This window comes from Periplaneta americana, chromosome 16 (assembly GCF_040183065.1).
Source record: "Periplaneta americana isolate PAMFEO1 chromosome 16, P.americana_PAMFEO1_priV1, whole genome shotgun sequence".
Classification (NCBI taxonomy): domain Eukaryota; kingdom Metazoa; phylum Arthropoda; class Insecta; order Blattodea; family Blattidae; genus Periplaneta; species Periplaneta americana.
In genome coordinates, this window is record NC_091132.1 from 151922467 (window position 1) to 151944499 (window position 22033).

The 22033-nt window shown below is 36.7% G+C and overlaps 1 protein-coding gene across 2 annotated transcripts in view; it reads left to right on the plus strand.

Annotated features, from left to right (window-relative positions):
* Nucleotides 1–21881, plus strand: part of LOC138691349 (ankyrin repeat and protein kinase domain-containing protein 1-like) — a 45226-nt gene extending 23345 nt beyond the window's left edge. The window contains exons 5-11 of one of the 2 annotated variants that reach the window (XM_069813242.1): nucleotides 6214–6288; nucleotides 6412–6486; nucleotides 6621–6695; nucleotides 13636–13710; nucleotides 14555–14644; nucleotides 17174–17248; nucleotides 18827–21880. In XM_069813242.1, the coding sequence (XP_069669343.1) occupies nucleotides 6214–6288; nucleotides 6412–6486; nucleotides 6621–6695; nucleotides 13636–13710; nucleotides 14555–14644; nucleotides 17174–17248; nucleotides 18827–19348 (987 nt within the window). In that variant the 3' untranslated portion in view covers nucleotides 19349–21880. Of the gene's footprint in view, nucleotides 1–6213; nucleotides 6289–6411; nucleotides 6487–6620; nucleotides 6696–13635; nucleotides 13711–14554; nucleotides 14645–17173; nucleotides 17249–18826 lie in introns of both variants that reach the window. The other variant, XM_069813243.1, reaches the window with a different exon arrangement.
* The last annotated feature ends 152 nt before the right edge of the window (nucleotides 21882–22033 follow it).

Below are 22033 nucleotides of genomic sequence, written 5' to 3' on the forward strand. Positions count from 1 at the left end.
TCTGGATGTTTTTTATCTTTCTACGCGATAATGGCTGAACGGATTTCGATGAAAATTGAAATATAAATTAAGTTCGTTGTAACTTAGATTTTAGTCTATATGGCATTTAAAATACTTTATTTAAAAGAGGGTTATAAGGGGCCCGAATTAAATAAATAGAAATATCTCGCTTATTATTGCTTTTTGTGAAAAATGTTGTATAACAAAAGTTTGATCTAAATGAGGGGTTGGAAAGCAATAGTGGATCATTAATGTTTAGATGAGGGATTTGGACCAGCAATGGAAAAAAAGTCCAAACCCCTCACCTAAACATAACAAAAGTTTCTTCAAAAATGATTTCCGATAAGTTTTAGTCTATGCAAAATTTTGATAGGACTGATATTTAAGGACATACAAGACTTTTAAAATAACAATACAATACATTTTCACTGCCGCCTCAGAGTATAGGTCGTTGTTCCTGCAACAACTCCTATGTGCAAAATATAAAATTTTTCAGTAGGAAGAAAACCACATTTATTCATTCCTTGGCAGTGGTACATAGGAGATCGTGAATTCCTACATTTTCGAGAGAACGAAATATAATTATATAATATAATAGGAGATTTTATTATTTGCTGTATCACTATTCAAGTTATTTTAATAGAGCAAAAATCTGAAAATAGATAAAAAGGGCCTATGTGACATAGGAGTTATTGCAGGAACGACGATGGCTATAATTAAATTAAAACAAATAACTCCGTCTATTTAAGGCTGCCTTGATGTTTATCAATAGACTATTAATTTTCAGAGAATGTTTGTGTTTGTATGAAGTAATCTCAGAAGCTAATTAAGCCATTTGGATAATTCCTTCAATATTTAGAATTAGTAGTTTCTCCAAATGGATGTAATGCTACATATGAGGACTAAGGTATGATTAAAATAGATCTTCACGCAGATAAAACTTGATATTCTGTCGAAATATTGTATAACTTGATTATTCAACTTTATTTAGTCCACATAAAATAACTTAGTCTAATGCTATATACATAAGTTTCGTTTTGTTCACAGATCATAATAGGTAAGAGTTTTGTCGTAAAGATGAGTGTTTTTACTGGACTAAAAATGCAGCCCATATTTAATAAGCATTTTACTATAGAGCTGACTGGAGCTGAGTTATTTTAAAAGGTGTCACGAAATGGCGTTCCTGTGTTCATAATTTACCCATATTCGTTTTCTGGGTTTCTAAAAATAATATTTATGTAGGGTACATCATTTTTCATTTGCATAAACAATGATGTATAACCGAGCGTTTGAGACTCGCATTCGGGAGGTCCCGGGTTCAAACTCTGTGGCCGACCAATCTGACTGGGGTTTTTCATGATTTCCCTTAGTCGTAAAGGTAAATGCCGGATTGGAAAGATACATGCCATGATTCATCACCGTCTCAATTACGAATACCAAAAACATTAATCAAAGTCTATAATCAGTTACATGAAAACACAAGCCATCTACAACATACAATAGAAACAGGAACTCAACAAGAGTAAAAACGGCCTACTGATATATCCACACATTCTAAACACGTGGCATGACCACAGATGTTAAGATAAAATGAATTTAACAAACAAAAAAACAAAGATGCACAGTAAGGTTAACGTAAAAATTATCTTCGTACACAATCTACTCTATTAATTTTGACTAATTTAGAAAAAGTTAAACGAATTATCCTTGCACCAAAAACGGGTGGTCTCTGAACCAAATGATCATGTTTTAATTATTTGCATGTAATAACAATTAAGAAACATGTTAAAGGAATTGTCATTGCACCAAATGAGTGGTCTCTGGACCAAAATGATCGCATTTTAATTATTTAAATACAATTTCAATTAAGTAACATATTAAACGATTTCTCCTTCTATCAAACACGAATGTTCCCGGGGCGAAATGTCATTTTTTAATTATATAATTACTTTATATTTATATCTAACAAGTGGTGCGGAGTGCACGGGTACGGCTAGTCTTAATATGAAAATGAATATGGGTATGTAAGTACAAGGTGGGCCAATCAAACAGAAAGATTTCAAGGCGCAGAAATAGAATCGAAAGTTATTATTATACATTATATCAATTTAATGAGTAGAAATGACAAGTATAAGTACATGAATAGGCCTAACCATTAGGTGTGCAACAAAAAAAAAAATTTAATTACGTCAGCCAATTGACCTCCTTTGAAACGCACACATTTTTCGAGTCTGGCTATGAACTGTGCATAACCCCTCTCAGCATATTGACAGGTATCACAGCGACCTCTTCTCGTACACGTTTTAGGGCTGGAATTGTTCTTGGTGTATTACACCCAAACACCTACGATTTGAGGTGTCCCTATAGGAAGAAATCACATACCGTTAAATCAGGTGACCTAGGCGGCAAAGGGATATCCCGATATTTCAATGACGCGATTCGGCAAAAAAGCATTCAAAGCATCCTTTGAAATTCTTGCAGTGTGACTTGTTGCACCGTCCTGTTGAAACAGTGTGTTTTCATTCACTAGAAAATGGTCGAGTTGTGGTGTGAAAATGTTCTGTATCATTTCAACATATCGCACAGAATTAACTGTCACTGCATTTCCAGCCTCATTGTCAAAAAATTTGGCCGATTATTCCAGTTGTTGAAACCGCGCACCATATCGTTACCTTTTGGGAATGGAGAGGTTTCTCAATTAATTGCAGTTTGCAGTAACGATGAGCACCATTTAACAAAACATGGCCGAGATAAACAATTGGTTACTAGGGAACGCGGAGATAATAACGTCACCGCCTAAGGAGTCATAAATTGTAAAGTAAGTAGGTAGAGAAGAGATGGATATATTCATTCTCACCCTCCCGTCATGAACATTATACTCCCATCAAATCTTTCCGTTTGACTGGCCCACCTTGTATATATATGTGTGTGTGTGTGTGCTTGCGTATGTACATAGGTCTATACGTATGTATGTATGTATGTATGTATCCAGGAGAAAAACATAGCCTATATTAAAATTGTGCAAATGGACATTCAATTAATTTAAAAAAATAAAAATAAATATGATCAAACATTCATGTATAACGTTAAATTGCAATCTTCTATAGTCAATTGTTCTTTACTATTGTCTGTTGCATTCAACATCGACTTTCTTGGGGCCATGGAAATTATAACACGAAATTAAATGACATTGTTGATACATCACGAAGGCCAGGATCTAGATAATTCATGCAATAAGTATCTTTACGCAGTCCAGGACCGTATTATGAATTTCTCGATGCAGTTGTAGATACTGAGCAGACTGTGTTTTATCGAGGTGAGTTCTTGAATTCTTTGAAACCAGAAGGATTGCTACGACATAATTGAATACTTAATATTGAATCACTAATAGTACTATTGCGAAATATTGACCCAACAAAATTACCAATGTGATGGAACAAAAATTGGTGTGAAAAAACCTCATACAAAACGTAGGTAATATAAGTAACAATATGACCTGGCAAAACGAAAGGAGAAGATGCTTTTATTCCACGTATTCCTATGATACCCACAGACATGTCTCTCGATTTTAAGGAACTGCAGTTTCAGTGCGACTAGCATTGTAATGGCCATATTAAAATGAAGCTCAACGACAGTCACTCAAAATTGTAGACATTAACTTAAAAACTACGTGTTTTTGTCACATTTTCAGCAACATTTTACACAAAGAAGTGAAGAAAAAAATATTTTACACATATCAAAAAGCACTTCAATGATACTTTTGTCATGTTGTAGGCCTATGTGAGTATATGTAAGCCCTCTGAAAATAACACTGCATTAATTCTAAAATATACGTCTATCAAAATACTCGTATTATTCTTCATGTCCAAAAATGCATTATTGCGAAATTCTATCAGTATAGCTGCCAGTGTAATATGTTATGCGTTGTGGAAAGGACAATCTCTTAATTTCTAAAATACCGATATAAATCTCTCAGAATATTAGTCTTTGTTTTAAAAAATGACTTATTGCGAGTTTATATTGTATCTGTATTCTGTATATAAAATAAGAATTAATATAATTATTATGTTTATTAATCAGCGAGATATAATTTCTCAAGTCCTATAAAAAAAACCCGGGTATGATATAAGCGGGCATGCAGCGGTCAAGGGGTAAAATTATTCCAATGTAAATTAAATTATATGAGTAGATATTGATTCTTTGGTGCAAGCGATAGAGAGATAAATTTTAGCTCATGATGACACCCCAACGGGTTCAGACTGGGAACAAGAGAATCCCCTGTTTATCATCAGCTATCTCTGAAATACAAGTGGAAGCACGCATAGACATGAAATTACGTGAAATACGAGTACACGGCTTCAGATCAATGTACAGATCTTATAATTATTTTATCTCTCTGCCTCTGTGCAACGTCACATTTGCGGGGGGAAGGAGACGGCAGAAGGTTGTAGCCTAATGCTTTTTAATACGCTAACTCCCACAACTAAGATAAGCCACTTCAAATTTAACAGAGGTAAAATGTAAGATCTGTAGAACATTGAGTCAACGCTAAGTGGGCATATAGGGACCAAGGGGTGTGTTTTTGTTTTCCTGAAATTCGAGACAATACTAACTCATCTAAAGTTTGTGTGACTGTTATCTGTATATAGTTTCGTTTGGTTTTACTTTATTTTTTAGTTTGATTTTCTATTATTTTATTTATATTTCTGGTGATGTTGAAGAGAAGGCCTGACTGCCATAACTACGCCAGAATAAATAAATAAATAAATAAAGAGATGTAATGTGTGTGCGTGCGTGTGTGTGTGTGTGTGTGTGTGTGTGTGTGTGTGAAAGTCAGCCATATGATGTAATGTTTTCTTTCTTTGCATGATATATAGTTGTTTTAAATTGGATTAATCTTTTCAGGCATTTGGCTAAGAATTTCATTAATTCATGCAAATGACGCTATGTAAAGATTCATCTTTATGGACAAGGAAAGCTTATTAAAGACAAGTCGTTTTGGTTGTCTTTAGTTGAGTTTCAGAGATTTTCGAAAAGTCTAACAACTAGTTTAATAGAATAAAAGAAACAAAAAGGGCAACCCGGGCAATGCTGGGTGCTTTCAGCTAGTATAATATAAAAATGAATTTGGGAGAGATGATATGTGATGGTAGAGACTGGACTAATCTTGCTCATGATAAGGGACCGATGGCAGGCTTATGTGGGGGCGACAATTAACCTGTGGGTTCCTTAAAAGACATAAGTAAGTAAGTAAGCAAGTAAGTAAGGTTGTATCCAGACAATGTAACCTGGCTTCCTCTGAATCAGTTAATTTTTATTACTGTGTATAGAAGAAGATCTGGTAAATCTCAGAGAAGAACTGGAAGAGAAGCAGCGCCAGCAGGAAGCGGTAAGTGATAAGCTGTTACCATTGTTTACAGTTGGAGGGTTTCTGTTGATTCTATTTAGTCACTGCACTCGTACTTTTGTGTGCTGAGTAGATGAACTCAAACTTGATTTTCCGATCATTAGCTTCACCATCGTCATTGTAGTTGTTTTCCCTATGAATCCTGTGAATGAGTGAGGAAGTAAGTGAGGGGCGAAGGATAAAAGAAACATGAGTGTGTGTCCTTACTGATAGCAGGAATAGCAGAATATTTGGAGATTTAATGAATTTAACCACCAACAGAAGAAATGCAACATATCTCTGAAGAAATGTTATGTCGGCACGAATTTTTTTCTTCATTCGTGTGACTTGGATGTGATAGGAGACAAGTAAATTGATCCAAGCTATGACTTTCTACAACTACTGCTACAGAAACTTTGAAAACTCACAGAGTGCACGTATTAAGTTCCAGCATGTTGAGTCTTCAAAAGAATTTAGAATTTTAGAGTCAAGCGGTTAATATTCTGCTAACCACGCCGGAGAACCGGGTTCACACTCTGACAAGTTCATGTAGAATTTGTGATGAATATGAAGAAATATAATTAGTAAAAATAGCCTACCCGTTGCTTCCAAAATTAATAAGCAGTTTATCATGACTTACAATTATTTATTTCCTGTATACATGGAAAAGGAACTACAACTATTTACTATGCACGCCGATTGCACATGGTGCGCAGTTACTAAATGAAGAATCGGACAGAGTAAATTCGTCATTTATTCCCACAGGCCAATGGACATTTAGAAAACCGTAAGACATTCTCTTGAACTCAAAACTGCTCTTATTACAGAGTTACCAACAAGACCAGGGAAATCTCAGACGAGAACTGGAGGCTGAACGTGAGATGAGGCAAAACCAGGAAGAAGTAAGTGTGACTGTCACCATAGATAGTTACTAGATGGCTTTCAACCATGATGAACACAAACTATAGATTGCGACCAGCTGTAGTTAGAGAGCAAATTTAATTTCAAAATTGCTTTTATTACAGAGTTACAAACAAGACCTGGGAAACCTCAAACAAGAACTGAAGGCTGTACGTGACATTAGGCACAAGCAGGAAGAAGTAAGTGTGAGCTGTTGTCATGCTTACAGTTAATAGAAGGCTTTCAGCCTTGATGAACACAAACTGTCACAACTGAGATTGCGACCAGCCATAGTTAGAGAGCAAACATAATTTCAGAATTGCTTTTATTACAGAGTTACAAACAAGACCTGGTAAACCTCAGACAAGAACTGAAGGCTGAACGTGAGATGAGGCACAAGCAGGAAGAAGTAAGTGTGAGTTGTTGTCATGGTAACAGTTACTAGAAGGCTTTCAACCATGATCACATTGCTCAATCTAATAGGTTATTATGACAAGCTTAAGAGTAGTTTCACAGATGGACAACAGATGACGCGATATGACCGAAACCGCAAACATACTTCGATTGTCAATTATATTGATTGTGTAGTCGGCTCTCCAGATCTTTTTGTTTTGGTGCAGGAACCTTGGATAACATCAGGTAGGCAGCAGCTAATTTTAGTCGTCATGTGGACGAAGCGAAGAGACAAGATAAAATAGTCGAGTTCGCCTCTCTATAGAATAGAATCGTGCATCCAGGACCAGTCCATGCCATTGATTGATTGATTGATTTATTTATTTATTTATTTATTTATTTACTTATTTATTATTTATTTATTTATTTACTTTTTATTCATTTATTTTTTATTTTTTATTATTTAATTAATTTATTCATTCATTCATTCTAATGACAGGTACATAGATAACTTATCTTGGACCTAATCATAACCTCAATATTAAAACAAAATGGATACAACATGAAATTAAATCTGATAAATTAACTAAACAAAATCCTTAAAGAACTAAGAACTAAGCAGAGGCATGAGGCGTCTCACTTCACAGTATCTGGCACATTCTGTCAATTATAGGAATTTTACAATGCTGCATAATTATCAGATTCATCATTATGATAGTTATCACTTTGCGTTCATGAAATCTTGTGCTTCTACTCAAACTATCACCATGCTGAGAAAACTGGAAGTTGACAAGAAGGATTTGATAGAGTGGGAGTACTGGCTGCAATTCAAAATAGTAAGTAATGAAGTGTTGCCATGGATAAATTACGTGAGTGATTCGTCGAGATACAGTCAGTAATTAAGTTACATAGTTAAGTACAATTAGTTTTATTGCATAGTAATGTGTGACAGAGGTACTCTTATTTGAAATATAGACTACTATATCATTGTTATTACCAATATCACCATCACCATCTCTATCGTAGTCATCATTGTTTCCTGGTTTTCATTTACAGTCTTATGCTTCTAGATAACGTAACTTCACTTCCTCTGAATCAGTTCAATTTGCTTACAGTGTACAGAGGATTTTCCGGTAAATCTCATAGATGAACTGGAAGAAAAACAGTGGCATCAACAAGTGGTAAATGATTAGCTGTTACCATGGTTACAGTTAGGAGAGGTTTTCTGTTGATTCATTTCACTCATTGAACATAATAATTAACAACAGACCCCTCATATAAACAACAACCAAATTTCGTTGCTTATAAATCGATAATATGTTAAATTGAAAAAAATAATATTAAAGAAATTACCCCCAAACTAAATTAAACATGTTTTGCTATTAGATCTATGCATAAGATAGTAAACATCAGTATTGTACCTTAAAAACAATATACTTTCCATATTTTCACTCGGTAATGAGTTTTGGATTAATATTCTGAGGAAATTATGCAGGTTAGTAACAGTATATTCCTACTAGAAAAAAAGAGTAATTATAATAATACTAGGTGCCAAATCTAGGGAATCGTATAGGATGATTTAAACAAAACTACAAATAATGCCCATAGCTTGTCAGTGTATGTTTTCATTAATAAACTTCCTCGTATGTAATCGTGGAAACTTTGTAACTATTTCAACAGTTCATAGCATAAATACGCGTCAAAAAACGACTTTCATACTCTATCGTCAAGTCTATCGTGCTATTAAAAAGGAGTATGTTGCATGGCAGTAAAAATGTTTATTAGCCTCCCTATGATAAAATCAAAATCAAAACGTAATGGGCCAAGCGCCATTTAATAAAACAGTAGAAAACAAGGGTTAAAATGAAGTTATTATCATAATTAAATGGAAACATATAGCAAGCAATATAAAGTATCCACATTAAAACTAAATGATATATCAATCTTCATTAAATTATGCTATTCACTTATATTGTAGCTATTTCAACTAGACTGTGACTATAAGCTTAATTAAAACTTTTTAGTACTATATGATTTTTTTTAATAGTTCCATATTCTAGCTATGAAGTGATGTACGAATACCAAGGAATGTAAATAAATACAATATGATTCTTCCAAATTGATATTCTGATCATTATTTTCATCGTCCTCATTGTAGTTGTTTTCTATATGAATCCTGTGAATCGAAGGGGAAGAAAATGACGGGAAAAGCTAAAACCTAAAGTAATGTTTGGAGATTTAATGAATTTCACCAACATCGGGAGAGTGTAGGTATTAAGTAAGTATTAAGTTCTAGTGTGTTGTGTCTTCAGATGAATTAAGAATTTTATACTCAAGCGGATAAGTATTCTGCTAGCCACGCTGACTTACCGGCTTCACATTGTGACAAGTTCATGTGGAATTTATGACGACTAAAATTTGGAAATATAATTGCAAAATACAGCCTACCTGTTACTTCGAAAATTAATAAGGAGGTTACCATAACTTACAATTATTTATTTCCTGTATACTTAGAAAACGAAATGTAACTACTTACTGTGAACGCCGATTGCACCTGGTGCGCAGTTACTTAAATAATCGCACAGTGTACATTCACCATATTCCCCACAGACTACTGAACATTTAGGATATGTTGAGGTTGAAGCTGTGATAATTTTAATAATAATAATAATAATAATAATAATAATAATAATAATAATAATAATAGTAATAATAATAATACAATTACAATAGAAGTAACAATAATGCTTCATTCTCTTTAAATCTACGAAAATATGAAAAATCTGCAGTGAACTGGAAGCATATAAGAAAAGTTTGTTGTCATAAGAAGGAACTTCGTGATGTTTTCACTCTACGTTGTACTGCTGCAAATAAGCCTACCATTGCCATATTTTGTACTGCTAGTGGTATTACTATCCCTAATACTGCCGTTTGCACTACTACTGTTACAACTACTGATATTACTGTCACTACTACTACCACTTGTACTGCTACTATTACTATCTGTAACTAATATTACAGACACTACTGTCGTTTGTACTACTAATATTACTACTACTGATACTGCTGTCACTACTACTGCCACTCGTACTTCTACGATTACTATCTGTACGGTAACTAATATTACTGACATTATTACTGCTGCCATTTGTACTGCTACTATTACTACTACTGATGTTACTGTCACTACTACTGCCACTCATACTGCTACGATTGCTATCTGTAACTAATATTACAGACATTATTACAACTGCCATTTGTACTGCTACTATTACTACTACTGATATTACTGTCACTACTACTGCCACTCGTATTACTATGATTACTATCTGTAACTAATATTACTGTCATTATTACTAATGCCGTTTGTACTGCTACTATTACTGCTACTGGTATTATTGCCACTGCTACTTGTAATACTACTGTTACTACTACTAATATTACTGTCATTACTGCAACAGCCAGTTTTAATACTATTGTTTCTTTCCACTACTGATATTACTTTCCTTCTACTATTACCACCTTCATTTATACTGTTACTACTATGGATATTACTGTTACAGCCACTTGTACTGCTACTGGTACTGTTATTACTACTTACATTATATTTACTACTACTGCCATCTGTACTGCTACAATTATTACTGCTTTTGTTACTGTCATTCTTATATCCTCGGTTACTGTTACTGATATTACCGATTATTACTGCTCTTTGTATTACTACTGTTACTGCTGCTGATAATGCTGCCATTAGTATCACTGGCACTTGTACTGCTACTGTTACTACTAATATCACTCCATTGGTGATACTTGTAAGGCTCATCATGGAAATCCATGAGTCATCTCGACATTTGCCTTAACACTTTAGGAAAACGTGCAGAAAAACGTGGGTAGGATGATAGTCTTAATTTAGTCTCATTTACTTTGACTCCTGTTAAAATTGAGGCGCTGAGATCAAAAACGGGACATGCCACCAATTTTGGTGTATCTGAGTTAAGAGTGCGACCCTTTATGCTTTAATGTAAAAAGGAAGTTGTCACTTGCGTGGAACACTGTAGAATTCTAGCTCTAAATACGAGTAGAAAAATGGGACTTATCAAGTGACTAGTCTCCTTTTTGTAATAAAGTGTTTCAAGTGCTTCCAAATTCAGTGTTAAACATTCATTTCTAGCGTCCCAAGATTCTGGGAATGAGTTTTGGGGCAGTGAACAGACCCATTTGAGTAGTGTGTTATTGAGGTGTCAACTTGTGTATAAATATGATTTTGTACTTCATATAATAATATTATAATGTGATGACAAATAATGATTACTATTTTAAATTTACTTACTATTTTTATGAAAGCATACTTTTTAGATCAAAAAGGAGACATATCAGCAGTTTTCAAATCTATTTTTCTATATATTCCGTTTACTAACAACAAGGGGATAAACCAAGTACAATGCAGATTGTGAAGTGTTTTGGTTTTCTCAAAATAGCCTGTGCATAACTAGTCCCGATTTTTATCTCAATGCCTCAATTCTGCCTTCATTGCGGAAGTATTTGATATTGATATACGGATGGAGAAGAACATCTTGAGTCGAGTCCATTGACGTAGGTCTATGTGATTATAGGATAGGATCCTGGTTACAGGAGGATAGACTGCCCACTCCATCCTTCTCCATATCCACGTTTTAATTGCTTCCAGTCGGTTCCCTTCACTTTGTCGTAATGTCTATGTTCCTGCCCAATACAGTGCCAGACTCCACACAAAGCACTTCTGTAGTATCTTTCTTAGTTTTTTTAAGAGGTTCACACATGGTGCTCTATTTCTATTAAAAGCTTTCTTTGCCATTACTGTTCTTCATTTGACTTCCTGGCAGCAGCTCATGATACTACTCATAGTACACCACAAGTATTTGAAGCTGTCCACTTGTTTTAATTGCTGATTTCGAATTCGCACTGACATTTTCTGTGTAGAATATCAGCCAGTTGAATACAACTGTCTAAAGACGGTTTCAATATCCACCTGTGACTGTCGTAATTGTTTTGAGTTTCTACGGTAAAGTACTGAATAAGACATCGATTAAAATGTGTAAAAAATATTTGTATGTCCGTAAAACCAAACTCAGTATTTGTCGTATCATAGAGTGGATCAGGGGAAGATGCCTGACTTTTTCTTTGATTGAAAATTTAAGATTTAGTTTTGAATTTCATATTAAAATGTCAAAGTCTTGAAGGTATTTTGAAACTATATTTTTGTTACAAAACAGAAAACATTAATTACCTTGTTTATAGATACAGGTTTTCTTCTTACCTGCACTGTATGCATCTTTCCCCGATAGTAGGGTAAGATGTCAAATGCAATTAGCACAATTTCTGATATACGTATTTTACCTGAACTTGGTTTGATACATGTATCTAACAAAATTGACTTAATCTAAAGCTCATGGACACTTTCTTACTCGTTTAACACTACTTAGGAGCACAGTCATTGCACATATTTTATTGTCGTGTGCAAGACTCGTGAAATAATCACTTCTTCCATACAATGAATTCAATCCAGTACATTTTTTGTCATCAATCTTTTTTAGATGGCGTTTAAGGGAACGATAAAAAATCTAGTATGCTTGCGATGCTTTAAAAGAGTTCATACCCTCTGTTATAACATGTTCTATCGCAAGTTGAAGACTGTCCTCAATCCACTGACTTCTATCAGAGGATCTTACGCAATATTTACACATTCCCTGCAATAAAACAAAAAATAGAACTCTTGCAACAAAGTGCCATCTTACCCAGAAAAAAGTGACCATCTTCCCCAAGTATCGGGGTAAGATGCCTAGTGCTGTGACGCAATCTAAAATGGCGGAACAAGGCCGTTGGTTGTTAAGAATACAAACTTTAGAACCTTTACTACAATATCCATTACAAAGACTTGGCAGTTATTACAATTCAAGGATGTACTAAAATTTAAACATACCTTTGCAAATATTTTATAGCAGAAATATGACCTGTTTTCTTGCTTTTCTTCTTCTCACAACAAGAACACGTGGCAAAATGAGTTAACTTTCACTGTACAGACATTCAACTGTCTCAGTGATCATGAAGACATGCGGGTGGCATTCTGTCTTGGAATAATGTAAAACTATAAAGAAATAAGCATCTTCCCCCGACAGTCATCTCCCCCCTATTCACTCTACTGTATGTAGCTAAATGTTTCGTAAGATCTTCAATACATTAGAATTAATCAATTTTATTTTTTTGAAGTAATGTGAACCATAATTCAAGTTTCCTTATAAATATGTCGGTTTTGTCTCTGGCTATTGTTATGTTTAGTCTACTGTTCAATGTGTTAGAATGTTTGAAAGATGTAAGACTATCAGCAAGAGAGGCCATTATAAGAAGCCAAAGAAAATTGGAAAATAGCTTTGCATGTTCCGATTTATCATTTTGAAGGTGTCGGCACATTGGAATTTGAGTGATACCCTTTGGTTTTTGAGTAAAATTGTCATTTTTTTATTTCGTTTTCGAATGGGGTTAAGTACCAGTACGACACTGGGAACTCGCAGACAAAAGGCTTGACCTCTGAAAAGTTTGGGAACCCCTGTCATAAAGATATATGGCCCATTTATTTTAGGTACTAGGAGAGTATATGGTCTGCGGCCCATTACCTTTAGGACTTACCAAATACTGGTAGGCTATATTTCTTATTAACTCGTCATGAAAATCCAGATATTTCGGCAAATGGCAAGTTTATTTTAGAACTCATAACTTTCATTTAACATCTTAGAATAGGCAGGATAATATGCGTCATTTTCAAGCCTCTATCCAAACATTTAACGTTTGTAGCTGTTGTCTGTATTCTGGGTCATGTGCCGTATACTGGGCTATCAGTTTGTTTCCATCATGAAACCCGCTCCTTCAACTCAACGTCACCTAACTGAGCTTTCTGTAACCCAGAATTGTTTTTGTTTCAGAGATACGACGAACAGCTGGCAAATCTCAGAGAAGAATTAGAGGCAGAGCGAGGAATGAGACGCCAGCTGGAAGAAGTAAGTGTGAGCTTTTACCATGGTTACAGTTACGAGAGGGCTTATGAAGCTTCATTCAGTCACTGCATAGGCCTAGTTCTGTGTTCAGCATAGGCCCATATCAAGTAATAATAATAATAATAATAATAATAATAATAATAATAACAATAATAATAATAATAATAATAATAATAATAATAATAATAATAATAATAATAATAATCGCCATTACGTGGCGAGCCTCAGCCGGAGAGTGATCTATGCCATGTTCCACTGACCATGGAACATTTATTTTTTATTACAGTGTAGAAAATATGACGATGCCCGTCGGCAGTATGGAATTCGCCCGACTCTACGTGACGCTCTTGGAAATGATTTTCATTGTACAAGTGCAGTTCTGAGATTTTTATTGAATACAGGACTTGACAGGGTGATGTAGTTTTTTAATGACCCGTTTTACTTATCCTTTGGACTCTTTACGTCCGGAGGTTACATTTTTCAGTATATGATTTTAACAAACTTGACATTTGGACCTTTTACATCCGTGCATTTTATAAATGCGCCAAACAATTTATTTCTGGTGGCATTTGTTTATTGTTTTGTTGTTTCTTTTTAAATACTACTTAGAGTCTGAGAACTTCTCACTTTTATGGTTTTTTATGCTTCACCTTGTTGAAACTGGATTTGGTTTGTGTTTAGTGAAATATTTTAGATAAGGGCACAAATAGTCATAGTAGCTGACGCGCCCTTTTTAAACCCCACTAACTAACTTAATCGTCATCATAATCATGGTAGTCGTGTTTAAAGTCAAGTTGTCACACATCCACCTGATCTTCTTTTGAACCAGATTTGTTTTTAATTATAGAGTAAAGAGAAAGAACTTGGATTCCTGAGAGCAGAACTGGAAGCGAAGAAGGAGGAATTGAAGAAGGCAGTAGAGCGTCAGAAGGAAGCAGTAAGTATCAGCTGTTGTCATGGTTACAGTTAACTTACCAGTAACGAAAGGACACAAATTGTCACAACTCAGATTGCGACCAGCTGCAGCAGGAGAGCAAACTTAATTTCATTTTTCAGGCTGATAATACTACTACTGCTACTACCCCTATTACTGTAACTGTTGGTACTACTTTCACACTGCTCCGTCGATATACCTAGTAGAAAGCCAATGTTCGCCTACTTAGATATAACACGGGGAGCAAGACACCTGACTGATGACAATCATCGACGAGATATTTATTTTGCATTAAATACGAGGATGAAAATGCTACCAAGAATTTACGATATTCTTTTGTGAGGTCGAGGTATTCTTGCATTCTTTTGGTTCAGTAGGCCTGCTGTTCAACGATCGGTGAAAATGTATGTGTAGTTTCGACATTCAATCATTCATTCATAGTCTTCCGCCCAAGGACAGTTTTTCATTGCAAACCCAGCATTCTCTAATCTTTCATATTTTCTACCTTCCCCTTTGTCTCCGCATATGATTCATATATTAAGATTCTCTATCATCTGTTATCTTCGTCTGCCACGAATTTCTCTCCCGTTCACCATTTCTTCCAGTGCATCCTTCAGTGGGTAGTTTCTTCTTAACCAGTGACCCAGCCAATTTCTTTTCCTCTTCCTCATCAGTTTCAGCATCATTCTTTCTTCACCCACTCTTTCTAGCACATCTTCATTTTTTATTTTGTCCATTTCACACAGTCCACTCTTCTCCATATCCACTTTTCATATGTTTCTATTCGTTCCTCTTGACTTCATCGTAATCTCTATGTTTCTTCCCAACAAAGTTTCAAACTCCACACAATGCACTTTACTAGTGCGTTCCTTAATTCGTTTTTCAGATATCCGCAGCTCATGTTACTGATTATAGCACACCCCAAGTATTTGAAGTCCACACCTGTGGAGTAACGGTCAGCGCGTCTGGCTGCGAAACCAGGTGGCCCGGGTTCGATTCCTGGTCGGGGCAAGTTACCTGGTTGAGGTTTTTTCCGGGGTTTTCCCTCAACCCAATACGAGCAAATGCTGGGTAACTTTAGGTGCTGGACACCGGACTCATTTCACCAGCATTATCACCTTCATATCATTCAGACGCTAAATAACCTAGATGCTGATACAACGTCCTAAAATAACCCAATAAAATAAAAATAAAAGTATTTGAATCTGTCCAGTTGCTCTACTGTCTCAGTTGGTAGGCTTGCATATAGGCTATCAATGAGGTTTTCCTTAATATTGTGTAAAATGTCAACCATTAGAATGCAACTGTTTCAAAACAAATTCCGTATGCATCTCTGATTGTTATAATAAAATGTTTGAAAATGTGTACGCCTGAACTTAGTTGCATGAACACAGACACAAACTCAGTGCTTGTATCATATGGAACAAAGTGGAATAATTTTTCTTGAGTTCTTTAATGCTCACGCATCACGTTTCTTTTTGTGATGTGATTTCAACCAGAAATAAAGTTTCCTTGTAGGTACAAGCGTCGATTTTATCTTTATGTTAAAATCTTGGCCTGGAAAACTACTATATTTATAGTGTTTAATTGTTTGAAAAATGTATCACCAGGGAAGAGCAGCTTAAGAACCGAAAGATAATTGGAATATAGATTTGCATATTCCAATTTCTTGTCTTTGAAATATCGGTACATTAGGAGTTTACTAATGAAGATTTCGCGGTAAAAACGTTGAATGTCACATTTCTGTTAAGGATTAGATAATGATCTAATTGAGTCTATAACTGCAAGATGTAGTGCGGTTTTTATAGAAAATAAAGGAAAGGATTACTGTATTCGTGGTGATAATTCTCCTTTTTACCATTTTTCATGAGAACGACATAAAATTTCGCAGTGATCCATTGAATTAGATAATGACATAAACCTTAAGAAAACTGTGATATTCATCGATTTTCCCGCGAACTCTACAGTTATTATATTCATTGGTTTTGAGTAAAATTGTAATTTTTACGATTTTATAGGAGTTTGTAGTTTCGAATGAGGTTAAGTAGGCCTATCGGTAATGGTAGTGCAGTGTCACAAATAAATTCTTGCCCAAAAGATGGTCCCGCGTTTAAAATGTTTTGGTCCCATTGGTCTAGATAATGATTGGCCCATTAATTTTCGGGCTTAGGCCTATCATTAATATCCGTATTACGAACCAGTTGGGTAGATGATCCACGGTCCATTTCTTTAGGACTTATAAATAAAAATCTGGATCATGTACTGGAAGGGTAGTTGATCTGTGACCCATTTCTTAAGAGCTCATGACGAATATGCAGATTATGTTCTGGCAGATGGCCAACTTCTCTTAGAAGTCATCATAACATTTGTTTTAAAAACCTTACGGAAACTTAGACGTTGGTAGCTGTTGTCCATATTCCGATGCTGTACATTGGGCCATCAGCTTGATTCTTTCATGAAAGCTATAGCTTCAAGACAGACTATCACTTAACTACCTGAGCTTCCTCTAACCCAGAATTGTTATTATTACAGGGAAGCAAGGAACAGCTGACAAACCTCAAACAAGATCTACAGGCCGAGAGAGAGATGAGGTGCCAGCAGGAAGCAGTAAGTATGAACTATTACCATGCTTACAGTTACTCAGCAATGGACACTAACAGTCACAACTCCACCACCACCACTAATACTATTATTACCACTTGTAGTACCAATGTTGTTAGTGTCACTATTACTGAACTACTACATCTGTCACTACAGGTAGTACTTCTAGTACAATAATTAGCATAACTTATATAACTTTCTTGTCATGCTACCTTTACTATAAATACATACTGACATTGCTCTGGTTATGACTGACATCATTAGTACTGACAATATTGTAGTTATGACTACTGTATATAGTACTGACATATAGCTGTGGCTACTGTCACAGCTACTAACATTACTGTAGATATGCCTAGGTTTACCAATCCCGATTTTACTGTACTTATGCTCACTGGTACTAGTACTGTCACTACTGTAGTTATGGCTACTGTAACTAGTAGGCCTACTAACATTTCTGTAGCTGTGGCTACTGTCATAGCTACTGACATTGCTGTAGTTATGCCTAGTGTTACCAATACTGACATTTCTATGGTTCTGACTACAGTTAATAGTACTCACGTTTTTGTAGTTATGTTTACTGACATTACTGCAGTTATGTCTACTGTTACTATTACTGACACTTCATTAGTTATGGTTACTGTAATTCCTACTGACACTACTATAGTTATGAGCACTGCACTATTACTGACATTACTGTAGTTATGACTACTATGACTATTACTGACACTACTGTAGTTTTGTCTACTGTCACTATTACTGACATTACTGTAGGTCTACTATCACTATTACTAACAATACTGTAGTTATGTCTACTGTCACCGACACTACTGTATTTATGTCAATTGTCACCATTACTGACATTACTGTAGTTATGTCTAATGTCACTATTACTGACACTATTGAGTTATGTATACTGTTACTATTACCGACTTTATTATAGTTAAGTCTGCTGTCACTATCACTGACATTATTGTAGATATGTCTACTGACATTATTGTAGTTATGTTTACTGTCACTATTATTGGCACTACTGTAGTTATGTCTACTGTCACTATTACTGACATTACTGTAGTTATGTCTAATGTCACTATTACTGACACTACTTAGTTACGTCTACTGTCACCGACGCTACTGTATTAATGTCTACTGTCACCATTACTGATATTACTGTAGTTATGTCTAATGTCACTATTACTGACACTACTTAGTTACGTCTACTGTCACCGACGCTACTGTATTAATGTCTACTGTCACCATTACTGATATTACTGTAGTTATGTCTAATGTCACTATTACTGACACTACTGAGTTATGTATACTGTTACTCTTACTGACTTTACTATAGTTAAGTCCACTATAGTTATTACTGACAGTACTGTAGTTATGTCTACTGTCACTATTACTGACAATACTGTAGTTATTTCTACTTTCAGTATTGACATTACTGTAGTTATGTCTGCTGTCATTATTACTGACACTACTGTAGTTATGGCTAAAGGCACTACTACTTCATCAGCTAATCTGCTTCACATATCCTAGCTGACTGAGCTTCCTCTGACCGGATTGGTTTGTCTGCTGCAGGAGCACAGAGCTGCATCTGAGGTCAGTGCCTACCTGGAGGATAGGGACAGCCAAGGCAGGACTCGGCTACACCAGGCAGCGGACCTGGGGAACACACACACGGTGCAGCTGCTCCTGGAATTAGGCAGCCAGGTGAATGCCGAGGATCATGCTGGCTGGACGCCCTTGTGGCTGGCAGCATGGAGAGGCTACCATGATGCGTGCAGGGCGCTGCTGGCTGCCGGGGCGCAGCCAAATGTGAAGGACCGATCAGCTGGACGCACTGCTCTGCATATGGCTGCATCCTGTGGGCACCATGCAGTGTGTGAGCTGCTGCTGGCAGCTGGAGCGCAGCCCAACGAGCGTGATGTAGACCAGCGTAATGCACTGCTCTGGGCAGCTTGGTATGGTCATGCCCCAGTGGTGCAGCTGCTGTTGCAGCATGGTGCTGAGCGGGAGGCGAGAGATAAGGGGGGACGGACGGCCCTGGATCTGGCGCATATTAACAGGAAGACAGAAGTGGTAGCCATGCTGCAGGGCTGAGCAGGGGCAGTGTTGCCAACACGACAGCAATACCGTTATATCACAGTAATAAGAGGGAATATGTTGTGTTGGCTTCACTACTCTGCATGTAATGCTGTTACTTCATTGTTCTAGGCTGTCGTTACTCTCGTGTTGTGTGGTTTTGTTGTTATTGTTGCTGTCTGCTCATCTTTTCGTGCAATAGTTACCATCACTGTTCCTGCTCGTCGTAAAGAATTGCGAAACAACTTGACACACGACTGACGCCTTATAAATATTATTATCGTTATTATTATTACCACCATCATCAATATTAGTTTGTCTTTATAAGTATTGTTGAAATTAGTGCAGACCTGTTAAAATAAAAATGTGTAAAATATTGTTTATATTGGTATCATTGTCCTTGTAAAACATACTGGAATGGTATTTTTGTGTGATTGTGATACGCCACATATCCTTCAGTATCTCAACCAGACTATTTCAAGCTCAGTAAGTAGGTCTGTCGTCTCGCCCTGTCTGATGACCTTGATACGCCACTGACTGCTGCTAGTATTCCTGCCGCTCACATGCACATCAATACTACGGCCATTTTTATGCCTATAATTATTCAAAATACCTAAGTGAAGAAAAGTATTTCCGTTGCAATCACTGTTCCTGCACGAAAACGAAATTCACGCCTATAAACTTTTTTTTTTAATTACACTTAATATCTTAGGAGAAAAATTCGCTCCGGCGCCGGGGATCGAACCCCGGTCCTTGTTTCTACATACCAAGCGCTCTGACCACTGAGCTTCACCGAATTTAATCCACAGCACTGGATCGAATTCTCCTCCTTCAATGGTTCCCTTTGTGACCCGACTCCAAGTTAGGCATATAACTTATATGTTGACGTATGTATCCAAAGTCAGCTGCCATTATACTAGGAGCGCACTCACCTGAGTGATTTGTTGGCCGGGAATCCGCAGTTATTATGGATTGCTAGCTAAGAGAATATTATAGATATTTTAATTTGTCCTACAGAATTCATCTGTAATATTGATACTTAATATTTTAGAAGAAAAATTCGCTCCGGCTCCGGGGATCGAACCCGGGTCCTTGGTTCTACGTATCAAGCTCTCTGACCACTGAGCTACGCCGAATTCAATCCACAGCACCGGATCGAATTCTCCTACTTCGATGTTCCCGGCCAATAAGTCACTTAGCTGAGTGCGCTCCTAGTATAATGGCAGTTGACATTGGATACACGTCAACACGTATATGCCTAACTTGGAGTCAGGTCACAAAGGGAAACATCCCTCCAAGGCCGCCATTATCTCAGCGGCTGTCCCATCTTCTGGAATGCTGTGAAGAATCTCCGACGCCTGTCCCTGAAGCGCGGCCAGCAGCTGAGTAGTTTTCTCTGCCGGCTTCCATCCGTTGTACTCTGCGATGGCCTCGAACTGGCGTCGGAATATCGGCCAGGACGTCGTACCGTCGAACTTCGGCGTCTTGACGTTCCAATGTCTGGCTGAAGGCGATGGTTCCACGGGGCCACTATATGGGGTCCTCCATTCTGTTACCGATTTTTCCACTGCCCATTGAACTTCCTCGATGATTATCTGTTTCTGTTCTCTAGCCTGCCGATCCACCAACGTGAGTATGTGCTTGTTTTCTTCAGCATGTTGGTCCATTAATGCGAGTATGTACTTTTTTCCTCAGCATTTCTATCCAGCAACTCACTCGTCCGCTCTTGACGGTGCTCGAGAGCGCGAATTTTGCCGTCGAAATGGTCTACATCCTGTCTTATTTCGGCTACTGTCTCGTTTATAGTTGCAAAATTCTCGTTTAGTCTGTCAAAATTGGCTTTAAGTTCGTCTTTCACGATGGCAACAATTCCATCTACGTGGGTTGAAACGCTTTCAATTTGTGTAGTGACGTCATTAATGTGTTTGCTCATGTCGTCTTTCATGTCTGCCTTTACTTCACTTATATCGTTCTTCACCTAACTGATGTGCTTGTTCATGTCGTCTTTGCTGTCTGCCTTCACTTCACTTATGTCGTTCTTCACCTCACTAATGTGCTTGTTCATTTCTGCTTTCATTTCCGCTATGGCTTGCAGGATCTGCTGTAGGTTCTCCATTATGTCTACGATATCTCTTTTCTGACACCAGATGTAACTTTTAATTTAAAATAATAATGTAACTTTTATTCTCACAACAATAATCACTTTCTGTAATTGAATTTAAACACTCCCGTCAACAATGGGATTTCCACTCCACACAGCAACAAAGTGTTCGTTATTGCACTCCACACACGAAATGACAATTCACTTGGATTATTGAGAACAATAACGTACTGCTAATCTTAACTAATGTTCACAAAGCACTATTTACAAAACAGAACTGTCAGTTCTCAGTTCACAGTTCGTTGCCTTGGCTAGTTCTTCTAGCTCATTCACTCAAGTTCACAGTATATCGAACCCAAGTCTTCCAGAGACATTCCACTGCACTCGAACTCAGGACTTCCGGGGACAGTCCACTGCATTCGAACTCAAGACTTCCAACTGCGTTGCTTCCTCGCACAGTTGCGGACACACACTCAAGTCCAACTCCGGTCTCGAAGCTGGCTTCACTGCTACACAAGACTGACTGTCTTGCTGACCAAAAACTGAACTGGCTCGCTCCTTCTTCGCGTCTCCTATTTATCAGTAAACCATAGTTTCGAGAA